At 46.4% G+C, this 16,788-nt stretch overlaps 1 protein-coding gene across 14 annotated transcripts in view; it reads right to left on the bottom strand.

The window, feature by feature from the left end:
- The window catches only part of ERI3 (ERI1 exoribonuclease family member 3), a 132,492-nt gene extending 128,508 nt beyond the window's left edge, over positions 1 to 3,984 (bottom strand). For 3 of the 14 annotated variants that reach the window (XM_040231371.1, XM_040231378.1, XM_040231373.1), the window contains exons 1-2: positions 3,954 to 3,971; positions 1,092 to 1,167 (exon numbers count right to left, since the gene is read on the bottom strand). Coding sequence is in view for 5 of the 14 variants with exons in the window: in XM_040231368.1 (XP_040087302.1) it covers positions 1,092 to 1,167; positions 3,586 to 3,720 (211 nt within the window). In the remaining 9 variants the exon portion in view is untranslated. Of the gene's footprint in view, positions 1 to 1,091; positions 1,168 to 3,585 lie in introns of all 14 variants that reach the window. The other 11 variants (XM_040231366.1, XM_040231374.1, XM_040231379.1 and 8 more) reach the window with 10 other exon arrangements.
- Between the last annotated feature and the right edge of the window lie 12,804 nt (positions 3,985 to 16,788).

The following is a 16,788-nucleotide window of genomic DNA, read 5'->3' as shown; positions in this document are numbered from 1 at the left end:
TACTGGAACACAGCCATGCTCATTCATTTTCATACTATGACTGCTTTTGTGCCACAGCCACAGAGTAAACCGTTGTGACAAAGACCCATAAAGGCTAACTATTTACTACCTGGTCCTATACAGAAAGTTTGTTGACCAAATCTTTCTTTTCTACCCACTATTTAATCCTAAGAGTTGATAAGGCCCTGGCTTCCGCTTACCTCTCCCCTTTCATTTCTTACCATATTCTCCTGTCCCCTGCCCATTGAGTTCTGTGTGTTTCGATCACACTGAACTTCAGCTTCTCAAACTCAACAAATCTCTTACCTTTACCCTTAATTCTTCACATCTTCATTCAGTTCTAGCTGAGTAGGTTACTTCCTCCGTAAAGCCTTCCCTGAACCCACCAGTCTGGGTTGGAGCTCCTTCTAAGTACTCTTAGAGCACATATACTTACCTTGTTACGGCCCTCTCAGAGGTCTCATAACTGCTTCTTTACTATCTGTCTCTCCCATGTAGGCTCCTTAGGGACAGAGATACCAGTTGTCTTGTTCACCACAACCCCAACACCAAGCAAAATGCCTGGACCTCAGTTATTCAACAAACAGCCTCTGAGATCCTGGATATCAATCAACAGAGTATAACTTTTTAGCCAGCCCCAAAAATCCTCATAAAATGGGAATAGGCTGGAATTAACCATCTACCCAGAGGTGATCCACAACCCAAATTAAACCAACATCCCAAAAGCCTTTGTAAAATGCATTTATAAAAAAAACAAATAAATATGATCCTTCCTAATGTCTTAAGACGTGTATTTCTTAGGACAAAGAATTATTCCAGCTCTAGTCAACATTCCTGAACTTCAAGTAGTGTTTGTGCGATGTCCACAAAGAAATCATGGCAGAACTTGAAAGTCTGGATACCCCACCTCCAACTCTCACCAGTTCATAAACTTTGCATAAGTTTCAGTCATCTTTCAGCATATGGTATTTTGTCAGAAAAAGCTACAGAAGAGTAAAATGTGCACCAGTCCCCACTCCCTTCCCTCCAAGCCCAAATACTCATCAGGAAGACGTCAAGCCAAAACTTGACCATGCAATAAGATTTCTCACCTCTCCTTACTTCGAAGATGCCAAGACTGGCCGCTGGGGATGCTGAAGGTTCAGTGAGAGCTGGAAAGCCCCAATGCTGTGGATAAATACACATCTCTGCAACAAGTCTATTTCAATATAAATGATCATATCCCCAGGGGGCTGCTCTTTGAAACAACTAAAGACCACACTATACTTCAAACTCCTAAACTCAATCTACTTTGGGATAACAGTTATCTGTGTGAAAGCACAGTACCAGTACAGTTTTCAGAAGCTACAGTTGACCTCTGAACAACAGAGGTTTGAACTGTGTGGGTCTACTTCCTATGTTAGGGTGTTTTTCAATAAATATACTAGACACTTTTTTGGAGATGCGTGACAATTTTTAAAAACTTGCAGATAAGCCAAGCAGCCTAGACATGCCAAAGAATTTAAGAAAAAAATAAGACGTTATGAATGTGTTAAATGCAAGTACATATACATATAACAAAATATATGTGTTAATCAACTGCTTATGTTATCAGTAAGGCTTCCAGCCAAAGCTATTAGTAGTTAAATTTGAGGGAGTCAAAAGTTATAAGCAGATTTTTCAACTGTGTGGGGAGTTGGTCTCCTTAACTCTTGCGTTTTTCAATGGTCAACATATATACTTTTGGAATGATGAATTTCATTTTCTCTAGTGGCATATTTTTCTTCCAAAGGTTTATCTCCTAGAGACACTAAACATTTAAAATATCTGAGCCTGGACTGAGAAATATGGCCATGAAGAGGTGGCTCTCTGGATAATCCAGAATCCTAGTTTAGTCAAGGAGGGGACACTGGTAACAGCTGACAATATTCATAACTCAGGAACTGAAGCAGGGATTGGGGCAAGCACTGACTGCTGCAAAACCACAGGCTATATTGCAAATGGGCCACACAGACCAGGTAACACTTGCAGAATACATGCAGGTCTGCCTCAAGTTCTAAAAAAGTCAACGTAACCAAACCCCAAGTCAAATCATCAATGGATACCTATCATATTTATCACTTAATTCAGATCTTCCATACTTTCTCTTCAGAGCATGTAAATCTTACACCTTTTACTAACCACATCTTCCAAAAGACTGGAAGTTGCAGAGGTGCCCTTGTAAGCCAGTAAGCATCGCACTTGCACAAACACCTAGGTTTGGAACCAATCTACTCCTGTCTACCACTCTACACATTTAACACTTTATTCTACTTAGATCCCCTAGGAAAATGCCACTCGCCAACTTACCCCACCACAAAGAAAACACTTTTCAAAATGAAAGGGAATAAAAGCACTTTTATTTGGAAATTTCAAGTTGCAAGGAGAGCTCTCAGCCAAGCTCTGTGACCTAGCTAGCCGATTATTTACAGGATCTTTGGGCAGGAATTGTTAATGAGCTTTTAATTTGGAGTGCTTAAGTTGCCAAAGTGCTCTGAGCTCCAGTGAAGCACCACAGAATCCATAAAGGAAACCTTATCAATCACTTCCCGGCAGCTACCTTCCCCCAACCCCCACCTCTCTGAGGAGAGGCAGCCAAGTGGGTTTCTAACCAAGATCACAGACACACACATTAGTGGAGTCACACTCCAAGTCCCTGTTTATAAATTGGCTTTTAAATGGTAGGGAATTCAGGTATAATATACTTAAGCTCCAGGCATGAACCCACCAAAACAAGGCATGCTGTGTATGATAAAGTCCAAATAAAGCAGAATTTGATGAAGCCAATTTCTGGTAGAAACTCTACAATCAAAAATCATTCAGCCAATCACAACCTACTATAGTTCAAATAGTGTACAGTCTTTAGCCAATGGGATTCCTGTTTTTTTGCCCTTCAGCTGGAAGGCTGATAAAATGTCTGACAAGAACTAATACCAGCAACCTATAACAGAGGCAATGATGGGTAGTACTAGTTTGCAAAATCCAGCCCTAAGGACAGAATTCAAGCCCCCAAAGAGGAGCCATGTTCAGCATTTTTCAAGTCAACAAGACGCAGTTATATTTTGCAAGACTTTGCAGTCAAGCCCCAATCCAAGTTCATGACTTTTTAAGAAAACACCTGTTGCTGGAGCATTTGCAGGAAAAGCAAACAGGAAGCTAGCCAAGTTAGGCCCTTTATTCACTCTTTCCACCATAACTACTACCACGGATACAGATTTACAAAGACGTAAACTGCTAACCTAGCGTGTCTGCGCGTTATGTGTGTCGGAGAGAGGGTAAAGGGGATGTTCTATCTACTATCTCCTTGCTAGTTTTCTATCCTCTTTGATCAAACCTCTTTCTCCTAAGGAACCCCAGGTAAGAAGCCAGCATGCTTAATCACCTCACCTAGCCTGTCCTGCAAAGCCCTGCCCCTCTCCCTCTCCGCCTGAACGTTTTTCAGTAGACCGTATGCATCCAGGGTGAGCACATGGGCCAGCACCCCAGGCGGCCCAAACTGCGCGCCGCGACCCTCACCCCGCATGCATTACCAGGGCCCAATCTGGGGGGCCTCGCCGCATCACCCACCCCAGGATGTTGCCCCCAACTCGGGCCCATCCAAGTCCAAGGGATTGTAAGCGGAGGAGCAGGGGGCCAGGAGACCAGCCCTCCTTCCCAGGGCCGCCCCCGCCCCCCGTCAGCAGCGGGAGAGGCTGTCGCCATGGCAACGCCCCCTCCTCGGGGCCAGCGCGGCAGGCTCCCTCCAGGTGCAGGCCCCGACGTCTCCCTCGGCCTGAGCAGAAGCTCAGGACAGTTTACGGCGGCGGGCGCGGCCCGCGCCGACTGCGGCGCCGGCCAGGCAGAGGCAGGGCCAGCTCCGCCCGCTCCCCACCGCCCGTTCCCGGCCGCCTCAACAGCGGCAGCCAGCACCACGAGTCCACAACACACCGACTCACCTCCGCGCACTCTGACCCCGGCCGACGCAGCGGACGGGCGGGCGCGGTGGCCAACCGCTGAGCCCGCCGCCGGCTCCTCCGACCAATGGGCTGCAGGAGGGCGGGGCTTCTTCTCCCCGAAGGCTCGCTCTCCCGCCGACATGCGCGGTAAGGTGTGCCAAGATGGTGACTCCCTTCGGCAGGCCTTATGGGACTTGTAGTTTTGATATTGCACGTATTTAGAAGAAAGTCAAGGGGCCTCACTTCAGAGCTGTGAAAAAAATTTTTTAAAAAACGAAACTTTTTGAGGCCTAGAACGACCCAGGTAACCCACTTCCGTTTTCCCACCGTCCAGTATGCTCATGAGGTGAGTATAGGTTCATAAGGTGACATGTTGTACTTAGATGTCACCTCATGAGTCGTTCATTCAACAAGTCATTATTATCATTACCTCTCTGAGGTGAGCGTGGGGAAGACCTGAGAGGAGGGGGATCTTAGGCGAAGAAGAAAATGGTTAGATTTCTGAAGGCCTTCCCAAGGAAGAGGGAACTGAGTTGGTCAGATCAGCTCCACAGGGAACTTAACAGTTAAAAGGATTCTGGCCTCAGCTACGGAGAATTTCCACAATTACTTCAGTCAACTGGAAGAAACTCTGGCCAAAGCCAGAGATGTATTTCTTCATCTTGGTTATGCCTCTCTGGGAAGTCAAGAGTACCAGGTTCTGAGCTGCAGAATCCCAGCCTTGGCCAAGCCACTGATGGCTTTGACAGCCTTCCACTCAGCCAGAAACCGTCGTCTGGGCCCAACTTAAGTCACCAAGCGCTCTGTCTGCCATCTGAATATATTCACTTAAGAAAATGATGTCATTTCTGGGCCTTACCACCTCCATGAGATCTGACTTTAACATAATATGGTTTCCGCCTGAGCTGGGAAAACCTGATAATCCCCATATCAGGGAATGCCTACCTTAATCCCACATGGTGGATTAGGCGATTCTGCTTTGCACCTACAGAATTTATGGCATGGTTTTATAATTGTCTTGTTTCTTTCTTGTCTCTCCCCCAGGGCTGTAAACTCCTTTAACATAGGCATTATTTGCATATTGTTTATGCTGTGAAGTAATACCCAGCACAGTTCCAGATATAAATCAGGCATACACTAAATGTTTGTGAATAAATCAGGAAATAAGCATCAGCAGAGACCAGTGTCTCCTAACCCAAGGTCAGTAAAGTGAAAGTACATCTACCTATCCCCTGATTTTTGGAGCTGGAACTGGGTCTTCCTCCTCCCATTAAAGGCTTCCCTGGTGACTCAGCTATTAAAGAATCCGCCTGCAACATGGGATACCTGGGTTCAATCCCTGGGTTGGGAAGATCCTGTAGAGAAGGAAAAGGCTACCCACTCCCAGTATACCCAGTATTCTGGCCTGGAGAATTCCATGGACTCTCTAGCTCATGGGGTTGCAAAGAGTAGGACACGACTGAGCAACTTTCACTTTCCTCTCATTAATGTTATCTAGATGTTAATCCCAGTTGATTAGATCAGTCAACATGTTTCATTATATAGTGCCTCTGATAAGTGTCAGGCACTGTTTCTTTTGCTGAGGATTCATTGGTGAGTGAGTCACACAAATTAGACCAGTAAGAGGCCCTAGTATGGCCTCTCTTGCCTCTGGCTTTGTTATATCCTAAATCTAGTCTGAGAATAGGTCATAGCCAGCCATCTTGGCTGTAAGAATGAAGTAAACGTACTGCATGAGGATTGGAGATTTTCCTTAGTGCCCAGCCCCAGGATTCTCCATGGAGACTTTCATGGTCCCCTCGACTGCCCCAAAATATGTTTTTTCCAGCTTGGTGCTCTAGAGCTCATCTGGACAACTTCCAGGGCCTCGCCAAATTGTAAGCTTTTTTTGGACATGGACCAGGCAAAATGCACCCAAATAATAGGATAGTTTAAGTACACTTGGTGCCTTATACTGTTGCCTAAGCCAACATTTGGCTCCCTCAAGCCTTTGGCTGAGTTGTGTGTGTGTGTGTGTGTGCGTGTGCACATGTGCACGTGTGCACACCCTCAGTAATGTCCAACTCATTACGACCCAACCCCATGGACTGTAGCCTGTCAAGCTCTTCTGCCCATGGAATTTTCCAGGCAAAAATACTGGAGTGGGTTGCCATTTCCTGCTCCAGGGGATCTTCCTGACCCAGAGCTCAAACCCACATCTCTTGTGTCTCCAGCATTGGCAGATGGATTCTTTACCACTATTCCACCTTGGCTGTGTTCTAGTTCCCTAGAAAACAGAGCCTGAGGCAAGGCTTATGTTGTAAGATTTCATTGGGAAGTAGAAATCCAGGATGGCAAGTCAGGGGAAAATGGAAGTGAGGAAAGCAAGGAGGAAAAGAAAATATAAATATGAACAAAGGTTGAAAGAAAGCACAGCTAGTCAGTCGTTTTGTCCTACAGACCATGTAAAACCATCACTTCTCAGACAGGAAAGGAAGGTTGTATTACTTCACCACTCCAGAAGCCACAGTTCAGTTGAGTCACTCAGTCGTGTCTGACTCTTTGTGACCCCATGGACTGCAGCACGCCAGACTTCCCTGTCCTTCACCATCTCCCGGAGCCAACTCAAACTCATATCCATTACATCGGTGATGCCATCCAACCATCTCATCCTCTGTCGTCCCCTTCTCCTCCTGCACTCAATCTTTCCCAGCATCAGGGTCTTTTCAAATGAGTCAGTTCTTTGCATTAGGAGGCCAAAGTATTGGCGTTTCAGCTTCAACATCAGTCCTTCCAATGAGTCAGGACTGATTTCCTTTAGGATGGACTGGTTGGATCTCCTTGCAGTTCAAGGGACTCCCAAGAGTCTTCTCCAACATCACAGTTCAAAACCATCAATTCTTCGGCACTCAGCTGTCTTTATAGTCCAGTTCTCACATCTGTACATGACTACTGGAAAAACCATAGCCTTGACTAGATGGACCTTTGTTGCCAAAGGAATGTCTCTGCTTTTTAATATGCTGTCTAGGTTGGTCATAACTTTTCTTCCAAAGAGCAAGCGTCTTTTAATTTCATGGCTGCAATCACCATCTGCAGTGATTTTGGAGCCCCCCCTGGGAGATGCTTACTTCTTGGAAGGAAAGTTATGACCAACCTAGATAGCATATTCAAAAGCAGAGACATTACTTTGCCAACAAAGGTCCATCTAGTCAAGGCTATGGTTTTTCCAGTAGTCATGTATGGATGTGAGAGTTGGACTGTGAAGAAAGCTGAGCACCGAAGAATTGATGCTTTTGAACTGTGGTGTTGGAGAAGACTCTTGAGAGTCCCTTGGACGGCAAGGAGATCCAACCAGTCCGGGTGTTCTTTGGAAGGAATGATGCTGAAGCTGAAACTCCAGTACTTTGGCCCCCTCATGCGAAGAGCTGACTCACTGGAAAAGACTCTGATGCTGGGTGGGATTGGAGGCAGGAGGAGAAGGGGATCGACAGAGGATAAGATGGCTGGATGGCATCAGCAACTGGATGGACGTGAGTTTGAGTGAACTCTGGGAGTTGGTGATGGACAGGGAGGCCTGGCATGCTGCAATTCATGGGGTCGTAAAGAGTCAGACACGACAGAGTGACTGAACTGAACTGAAAATAAAAGTCTGTCACTGTTTCCACTGTTTCCCCATCTATTTGCCATGAAGTGATGGGACTGGATGCCATGATGTTAGTTTTCTGAATGTTGAGTTTTGAGCCAACTTTTTCACTCTCCTCTTTCACTTTAATCAAGAGGCTCTTTAGTTCTTCATTTTCTGCCATAAGCATGGTGTCATCTACATATCTGAGGTTATTGATATTTCTCCCAGTAATCTTGATTCCAGCTTGTGCTTCATCCATCCTGGCATTTCGCATGATGTACTCTACATATAAGTTAAATAAGCAGGCTGACAATATACAGCCTTGATGTACTCCTTTCGTGATTTGCAACCAGTCTGTTGTTCCATGTCTGGTTCTAACTGTTGCTTCTTGACCTGCATACAGATTTCTCAGGAGTCAGGTCAAGTGGCCTGGTATTCCCATCTCTTTAAGAATTTTCCACATTTGTTGTGATCCACACTGTCAAAGGGGTGCCACAGCCACAGGGGGCACCAGATCCCACACCCCAAAGCACAGTGGTTCTAATCATAAGGAGCCTCTGGCTTGATCAAAATAGGCCATTGCAGTCTCACCACAAAGACGGCAATGGCAACCCACTCCAGTACTCTTGCCTGGGAAATCCCATGGACGGAGGAGCCTGGTAGGCTACAGTCCATGGGGTTGCGAAGAGTCGGACATGACCGAGCAACTTCACTTTCACTTTTCACTTTCATGCACTGGAGAAGGAAATGGCAACCCACTCCAGTGTTCTTGCCTGGAGAATCCCAGGGACAGACGCCTGGTGGGCTGCCATCTATGGGGTCGCACAGAGTCAGACACGACTGAAGCGACTTAGCAGCAGCAGCAGCAGTCTCACCAGAGTGGGCACATTGGAAGCTCTATCACAACCTAACCCTCCTCCTGAAGGAAGCGATGACAATCAAATGTATTAGTAAATGAAGTGATAGTAGTGGCAGCTGGGCTGTCCAAAAAATAGGAGGCCAAGGCCCAGGGTGGGATGTGAAAGATGGGGCAAGTGAATTGTTGGAGACAGATGAACTGAGTCCAATACAGGCACAGATACACCGTGGGTAGACCACTTGGCTACTGGATTAAGTGACTGAGCTAAAGTGAACACTGAGAGCAAGAACCAAAGAGGACCACATGGATTCTTCTGCAGCCCTGTCAAGCCACCAGGAAAAACAGCAAGATGACAGTCAAAGTTGGGATCTTAATTATCAGTTAAACGGCTCAAGGACCCAAGGACAGTGCCTGGCAGCCCTAAAACATGGCACAGCTAAGAGAACCCAGACTGAGTCTGAAACCATCTTATTTGATAACTAGAAAAACCGCTCTGCCATTCTCAGTCCCTGTAAGCCGTGTGAGATAGCATAGTGCAGTTATAAGGAGTGAGAGAGTGGATAGCGTCTGCTCAGGTTTGCAACCTGGCTCTATCTGTGACCTTAGGCAAGTCACATATTCTCTGAGGCTCAGTTCCTTCATCTCTCTAGTGTAGATAATACTAGTCTCTACTTGTTACTAGAATTAAACATGCTTAGAACAGTACCCTGGGTAGAGTTGAGTATGTATTGACTATTACTATTATTCTTACCCCTCCCCCACCCCTCTGGCAACTCCTCTTCCTACTGTGATCACCACCATACTACCTCCTCACCCCTCACCCGCCACCCCCCCAACCCCTAGCTTTTTCCACTCCAAGAGCAGTCAGGGCTAGACCTACCATGCCTTCTTCTCCCTGCTTTCCCCAGGGCTGTTCCCCAGGAGCCTGAGCCATTCATCTCCCTGGTGACCTGAATCTGAACTAAGAGATGGATGTGGGGTGGCTGAGGCCAGGGTGGTAATGTGCTCCCTTATCTCTCTGCCCCTCACCGGGGCCTAGTTAATTTTCCCTTTGATTTTAATATAGATTTATTGAAAGTTTCAGTTATCAAAACAAACTGCAGCAGCAAATTGGTGTTCTTTGCAGGCCTACAAGTGCCTATAAAGCTGCCATGCTCGGGAACGAATGGCGCTCTCCGGGAGGTCAGTCATGGCAACAGGAAGTCCCTGGGGACACACACACTGCAGTTTAATATTTTTCTTATTAGCCTTTTTCTTCTTGGCTATCTAAGCCTCCCCTTTAAATTGGAAATCAAATGGAGCCACCTGCCCAGGGAGGCTGTCTTCCCCAAGCTGCTCCACTGTTCCTTCTCTAGTCCTAGCCTTCCCACCCCTAATCCTCTGACTTCTCCCTGCCTTGCCCGTTGTTCCAGAGAGAATTGCGATTCACGTGCCCCAGAGATAGGGCCCACCGTGCTGTCCCAACCGTGGAAGGTTGGCTTAGGCTATCCAACTACTAGTCAGAGGCAAAGAACCCCTAAAATAGATTTAGGCCTCTTCCAGACCTGTGCTCAAAAGGGAGGAAAAAGCAAAAATTTTTAAGCAAAAGGGTTGTTTTCCAAAAGGCAGACCATCATGTCAGGACCTACTGAGCTCTACAGAAATGAAAAGGAAATGAGGAGTCTAGAAATTGGGCAGGTTTTCCTTCCATCCCAAGAATTGTCTGATTTCATTTTCACATCCTCACTGCCATTCCCAATATGGCCCCTCCTCTCGATCCCAAGCTGATTTATGAAACTCTTCATTTTCTTGCTTGCCCCATTGGTTCCTAGAAGGAGAACCACTCACTGCCACCTCTATACTCTGGAACCATCCTGTCCCAGGGGAGGGGCTTCATGACCTGGTAACCTCTCCTCTCCTCATCACCATCTCCTCTTCTGGGCCTAACACGTTGCTGGGTCACTTGTACCTGCCACATCCCAATTCCTCATGTCTTCCTCTTGCTCTTAAATGTTTCCTGCCAGCAGAAAGAGCTACTGTTCTTCAGAACTCAGACTATGACTAAGGGTCCTGACAGCTGTTGCTGTATAGAGTGGTGCTAAGTTTGGGATCCAGATAGTCCAAGAATTGAACCTTGTCTCTGATACTTACTCTGTGACTTGGGGGACCTCTCCGTGGTTTCAGTGTATCTTGTGCTTGTCTCTATTCTTGTCTAAGGACCACTCTGTAATAAAATGATTTGTCTCTGTATCTCTTGCCTAAAATATGCTGAGATCCTCAAGGAGGAAGACTGTGATTTAATCATCTTTATATTCCAAGTGTGTCTATTTGATATATAAGTAAAGATTGTTTACTATAAAATGGAGGGAATACCTACATAAACATAAGGCAAGGAAAGCACCTTCAACAGTGCCCAACCAACACGAGGTAGGTTGCTCAGTGAGTGAAACTCCCTTCATCAGTTTTCCCTTGAAGTTGGTCATCAGCCACCAGCACTCCCATTTTTTACTTGTCCGCATCTCATCTTCAAGTTCAGCTCTCGTTGCCTGCTAGAACCCTTCCATCGCTGTTCAGATGCCAGCATTCACCCTGGCCCCTTCAAAATGGTGCCAATTTCTCCTCTCCTCTAACCCAGGCTCCCTCTATTTTTCCCAAAAGTACTCACAAACTGCTGTCTCCTGGTGGCTCTATTCCCTGGCCTGCCTTGTAACAATGCATATGCTCCCTACCATCTACACCAGCTTGTAGTAGTATCAGTAACTTTACATTGTCACCAGTCGTGCTTATTCTAGGCCCTCACCCACTTCTGTGGAAACACCAATCCACAGCAATGTTCTTTAAAAAAAGCCGCAGTTGTGCCATTAGAGCAATCCAAGCTCCACTGGCATCTGTCACTAAGAGCACCATGGATGCTTCCTTGAATGCTTCTGCTTGATGCATTCAATTCTCATGGTACCATGACAGCGTGAGCGCATGGCACTCTCTCATGAAGTAAGAAGTTGACTCCCTCCATATTTCATGCAGCCAGGGGGACATAACACCTCATAGCACTGTGGTTTGAGCTCCTAAGTGTTTCAGAGACAGTTCTTCCCACTTATTTAACCAGACTGTTTTCTTCCCGTTGTGCACACCTACTACCATAAGAAGAAGGAAAACAGGGTGAGTTTAATAAAAGCCATCATACTGAACCAGAGCCACCATCCTTCTTCAACCCTTAGTCCCACTGTGGAAACACTCACTGGCAGAATCCCCCTCCCGTGTCAGTTTTCTCTTTGGAGTTCTGCTGGCTTTTCCAGCAATAGAGGGTCTATTGGGTTATCTGTATATACAGGTGTATACCTGATCCACTTAAGTATTCAGTTCAAATTTGTTTTGCTCTAAGAGGATTTTCAGCCTAATGTAAAACAATGGATTCAAATAGATACTTGGGTTCAGGGTTGTTGCCTAACTCGCCAACACTGGAAGTAGCCAAGTTATCAGCTCCAAACCCATCAGGACCCCCATTTCACTACATTTCCCCCCAAGATTTAGTGAATAAAGTCCTTTTACTACCTGCCATCTTCCTTTACCTTCCCAGACTAATGAAGCCTTATCCTTACACTGCAGCCCTTATGGTTTCATAGCTCCTCCTTCCTGGTCTTAACTTGGCATCAGATCCTCTACACTTAGGCTTCAACCTATGCTTCCAGCCTTAATTCCTAGTAGTTCTCAACTCCATTATCTTCCAGACCAAAGGAGCTGATTATTACTTATGGAGGAGCTTCGCACTTTTCTGCCTCTTAGACTTTACTGGTGGTGCTCTCTAAACTGCGGAAACCTTCCCCATTCCCATCTCTATGACTGAACTCCCAGAGAAGTGTGCCCTGCTTCAGGAAGTATTTCCTGATCCCCCAAGCATTTCCAGATCCCCAAGTGGTCTGATGATGAGGAACAACTCATAGCTGGAAAGGTTTCTCCAAGCACGTGACATTTAAGTCAAGTCTGAAAAGTTGAACTGAAACTTCCCAGGCCCAGGAGGCGGGGAGGAAAAAAATGAAGAGGGCAACCCAGGCAAAGGGAATAACATGAGCAAAGACTCAAAAGCAAAGAAATGGCCCATGTGTGGATGGGAAGAAAGGACTACAGGTGGAGAAAGTGTGGAAAATCAAGTGGTACAAGAGGAGCTTGAAGTAGGTAAGAGTTAAATTCGTGCATAGTCTATCTTTTTTATTTTTTAAAATGTATTTTAGCCTGCACTGGGTTTTTGTTGCTGCTTACAGGCTTTCTCTAGCTGCAGAGAGTGGGGTGGAGTGGGGGAAGCAATACTCTTTGTTGCAGTGTGTGGACTTATTGTGGTGGCTTCTCTTGTTTCTCAGTAGTTCTGGCCCTCAGGCTTGGTTGCTCTGCGGTATGTGGAATCTTAGTTCCTGGACCAGAGATCAAACCCATGTCCTCTGCATTGGCAGGCAGGTTCTTAACCACTGGACCACTAGGGAAGTTCTCATGTGTAGTCTTGTAGGCAAGCCTTCTTAAAGTGTTTGGATTTGATTTTGAAGGCAGTAGAAATGCAAAAAAGCAAAATGGCTGTCTGAGGAGGCCTTACAAATAGCTGTGAAAAGAAGGGAAGCGAAAAGCAAGGGAGAAAAGGAAAGATATATGCATATGAATGCAGAGTTCCAAAGAATAGCAAGGAGAGATAAGAAAGCCTTCCTCAGTGATCAGTGCAAAGAAACAGAGGAAAACAATAGAATGGGAAAGACTAGAGATCTCTTCAAGAAAATTAGAGATACCAAGGGAACATTTCATGCAAAGATGGGCTCGATAAAGGACAGGAATGGTATGGATCTAACAGAAGCAGAAGATATTAAGAAGAGGTGGCAAGAATACACAGAAGAACTGTACAAAAAAAAACTTCACGACCCAGATAATTACAATGGTGTGATCACTCACCTGGAGCCAGACATCCTGGAATGTGAAGTCAAGTGGGCCTTAGGAAGCATCACTATGAACAAAGCTAGTGGAGGTGATGGAATTCCAGTGGAGCTATTTCAAATCCTGAAAGATGATGCTGTGAAAGTGCTGCACTCAATATGCCAGCAAATTTGGAAAACTCAGCAGTGGCCACAGGACTGGAAAAGGTCAGTTTTCATTCCAATCCCAAAGAAAGGCAATGCCAAAGAATGCTCAAACTACCGCACAATTGCACTCATCTCACATGCTAGTAAAGTAATGCTCAAAATTCTCCAAGCCAGGCTTCAGCAGTACGTGGACCGTGAACTCCCTGATGTTCAAGCTGGTTTTAGAAAAGGCATAGGAACTAGAGATCAAATTGCCAACATCTGCTGGATCATTGAAAAAGCAAGAGAGTTCCAGAAAAACATCTATTTCTGCTTTATTAACTATGCCAAAGCCTTTGACTGTGTGGATCACAATAAACTGGAAAATTCTGAAAGAGATGGGAATACCAGACCACCTGACCTACCTCTTGAGAAACCTTTATGCAAGTCAGGAAGCCACAGTTAGAACTGGACATGGAACAACAGACTGGTTCCAAATAGGAAAAGGAGTACGTCAAGGCTGTATATTGTCATCCTGCTTATTTAACTTATATACAGAGTACATTATGAGAAACACTGGGCTGGAAGAAGCACAAGCTGGAATCAGGATTGCTGGGAGAAACATCAATCACCTCAGATATGCAGATGACACCACCCTTATGGCAGAAAGTGAAGAAGAACTAAAGAGCCTCTTGATGAAAGTGAAAGAGGAGAGTGAAAAAGTTGGCTTAAAGCTCAACCTTCAGGAAACTAAGATCATGGCATCTGGTTCCATCACTTCATGGGAAATAGATGGGGAAACAGTGGAAACAGTGGCTGACTTTATTTTGGGGGGCTCCAAAATCACTGCAGATGGTGATTGCAGCCATGAAATTAAAAGATGCTTACTCCTTGGAAGGAAAGTTATGACCAACCTAAACAGCATGTTCAAAAGCAGAGACATTACTTTGCCAACAAAGGTCCATCTAGTCAAGGCTATAGTTTTTCCCCTGGTCATGTATGGATGTGAGAGTTGGACTATAAAGAAAGCTGAGCGCTGAAGAACTGATGCTTTTGAACTGTGGTGTTGGAGAAGACTCTTGAGAGTCCCTTGGACTGCAAGGAGATCCAACCAGTCCATCCTAAAGGAGATCAGTCCTGGGTGTTCATTGGAAGGACTGATGTTGAAGCTGAAACTCCAGTATTCTGGCCCCCTCATGCGAAGAGCTGATTCATTTGAAAGGACCTTGATGCTGGGAAAGATTGAAGGCAGGAGGAGAAGGGGACGACAGAGGATGAGATGGTTGGATGGCATCTCCAACTCGATGGACGTGGGTTTGGGTGGCCTCCGGGAGCTGATAGTGGACAGGGAGGCCTGGCGTGCTGCAGTTCATGGGGTCACAAAGAGTCAGACTCGACTGAGCGACTGAACTGAACTGAAGGGAGCTTTTAAAGCAGGACCGTGACTGAGTCAGTTTGGTGTTGTGGTACTGCTCCAACTTTAATGTACTCACATTGCAATCACCTGAGGATCTTGTTAAATGCAAATTGTGATTCTGTGGTCCTGGGAAAGGCCTCAGATTCTGCATTTCTCATGAGATTCCCAGTGATGCTGGTCCTCAGATCACACAAGAAGTAGCCTGGTCTTTGTGCAATCTCTCTGGTCCCACTTCCCACTTTCCCCAATTCATCTGCTCACAGAGCATTCTTTTCACTGAAAATGGTTCAAGGCTTCTGTGGCTCTTCACTTTTATTTAGCATCTATCTTTTAGAAGCTGTTAATTGAATATGTGCTAAACACCCAGCAAAGGATCCGATGCAGAGGGTGCAGGGCTCAGGAAGACAAAAAGCAAGACATTTTCCTGCCCAAAAGTGTTCCATGTCATCTAAGAAGGGGCAGTTTTCTGTGAGCTGCCCTCTGCCAGACCTGTCATAAACATGGTAAATGAGGCCTGTCTCAGGAGTGCTCCCTGGGGCCCCACCTCCCCGGCAGCCCCATCCAGAGATGAGCCTGTTTATCCCTAACAGTTGTCTCTGACCTCTAAATCAATTCCCTGTCTGATACACAAACCCTAGTCTTCCCTAACCCTCCTCCCAATTTCAGACTATGTCAGTTTGTAAAATTGGAGGCAACATGTGATGACAGGAGTTACAAGCGCAGGCTCTGAAGTCAGACTGCCTGGGTTCATCGCCCAGCTCCACTACTTATTAGCTGGGTAACCTTGGGCAAGTGGCTTAACCTCCCTAAGCTTCAGTGTTCTCATCTGTAAATTGGGGATAATAATTCTTCCTGTGTCACGAGGCTGTTGTGAGAGTCAGATGTGGCAGTGCCCATAAAGCACAGCCCCTGGAAGAAGCAGAGAGCTCCCCATAACTGCTAGCTATTGTTTTTTAAAATACAAAATCCTGGGACTCCCCTGGTGGTCCAGTGGTTAAAAATCCACCTTGCAATACAGGGGACCTGGGTTCAGTCCCTGGTCAGGGAATTAAGATCCCACATACAGCTAAGCCTGTGGAAGGCAACTAGAGAGTCCATGTGCCTCAGTGAAGATACAGTGTGCCTCAACTAAGCCCCAACGCAGCCAAATTAATTAATTAAAAAACAGCAACTAGATCCTGTGTGTACAGGAGCTTACCAGAGCCTTTTTGAAAGCTCATATGCGTGAAAGTCCTTGTTATCCCTGGGCCACCCAGGATGGCTTTTTCTGCCTGCACCATCCTCTCCCTGATGCTGGGTGAAGGAGGAGGCAGAACACCTCTCAAAGCCGGCAGTGCAGAGATGCCCCGCTGGATGAGCAGCCTTTTGGGAGCACTTAACAGGGTAGGGGGCTTCAGCCTCCCAAAGCTTCGGCTCCACATTGCAGGGGGATGCTTTGAGGATTCCCTCCTACCTCCACCCGTCCCCACTGTGTCCCCTCTGTCCAGGGTCACCCAGGCTGCCCCTCCTTCCGGCTGCAGGGAAAGAGGCAGCTTCAATCATTCATCTTAATGTCTCTATTAAGCAGGGTTATGACCAGGATGAGACAAGAAACAAGGTCTTTTAGTGTAAAAACACGGCTCCCAGGGCTTGGCCCCAGGGGACTCCTCTCGGCACTGCTGCTGCTCCCAGCTACTGCAGCTGGAGGCCGGCTGAGGCTCAGGTCAGGCAAGGTGATTCTGCCCTGGGTTCTCTCTCTTTCCCCACTTCTCTGGAACTTTCTAAGGGCCTGCCCAGAGCTTTCCTATCCAAAGAGAAGAGCATGACTTGGCATTTGGTGGCAGCCCCAGGGTCCTCGAGATTGTCTGTTAGGCCTGCTTGCTGGCTTGGGATCACTCGTCTGCATGTGCAGGCAGCAACAACCTTAGCCACTGTGGCTTGATCAGCCCTGACCTGGAGTC

Source organism: Oryx dammah, unplaced genomic scaffold, assembly GCF_014754425.2.
Source record: "Oryx dammah isolate SB20612 unplaced genomic scaffold, SCBI_Odam_1.1 HiC_scaffold_28, whole genome shotgun sequence".
NCBI lineage: Eukaryota > Metazoa > Chordata > Mammalia > Artiodactyla > Bovidae > Oryx > Oryx dammah.
The sequence above is the reverse complement of the archived record's forward strand: the minus strand, read 5'-3'. Positions and strand labels throughout refer to the sequence as shown.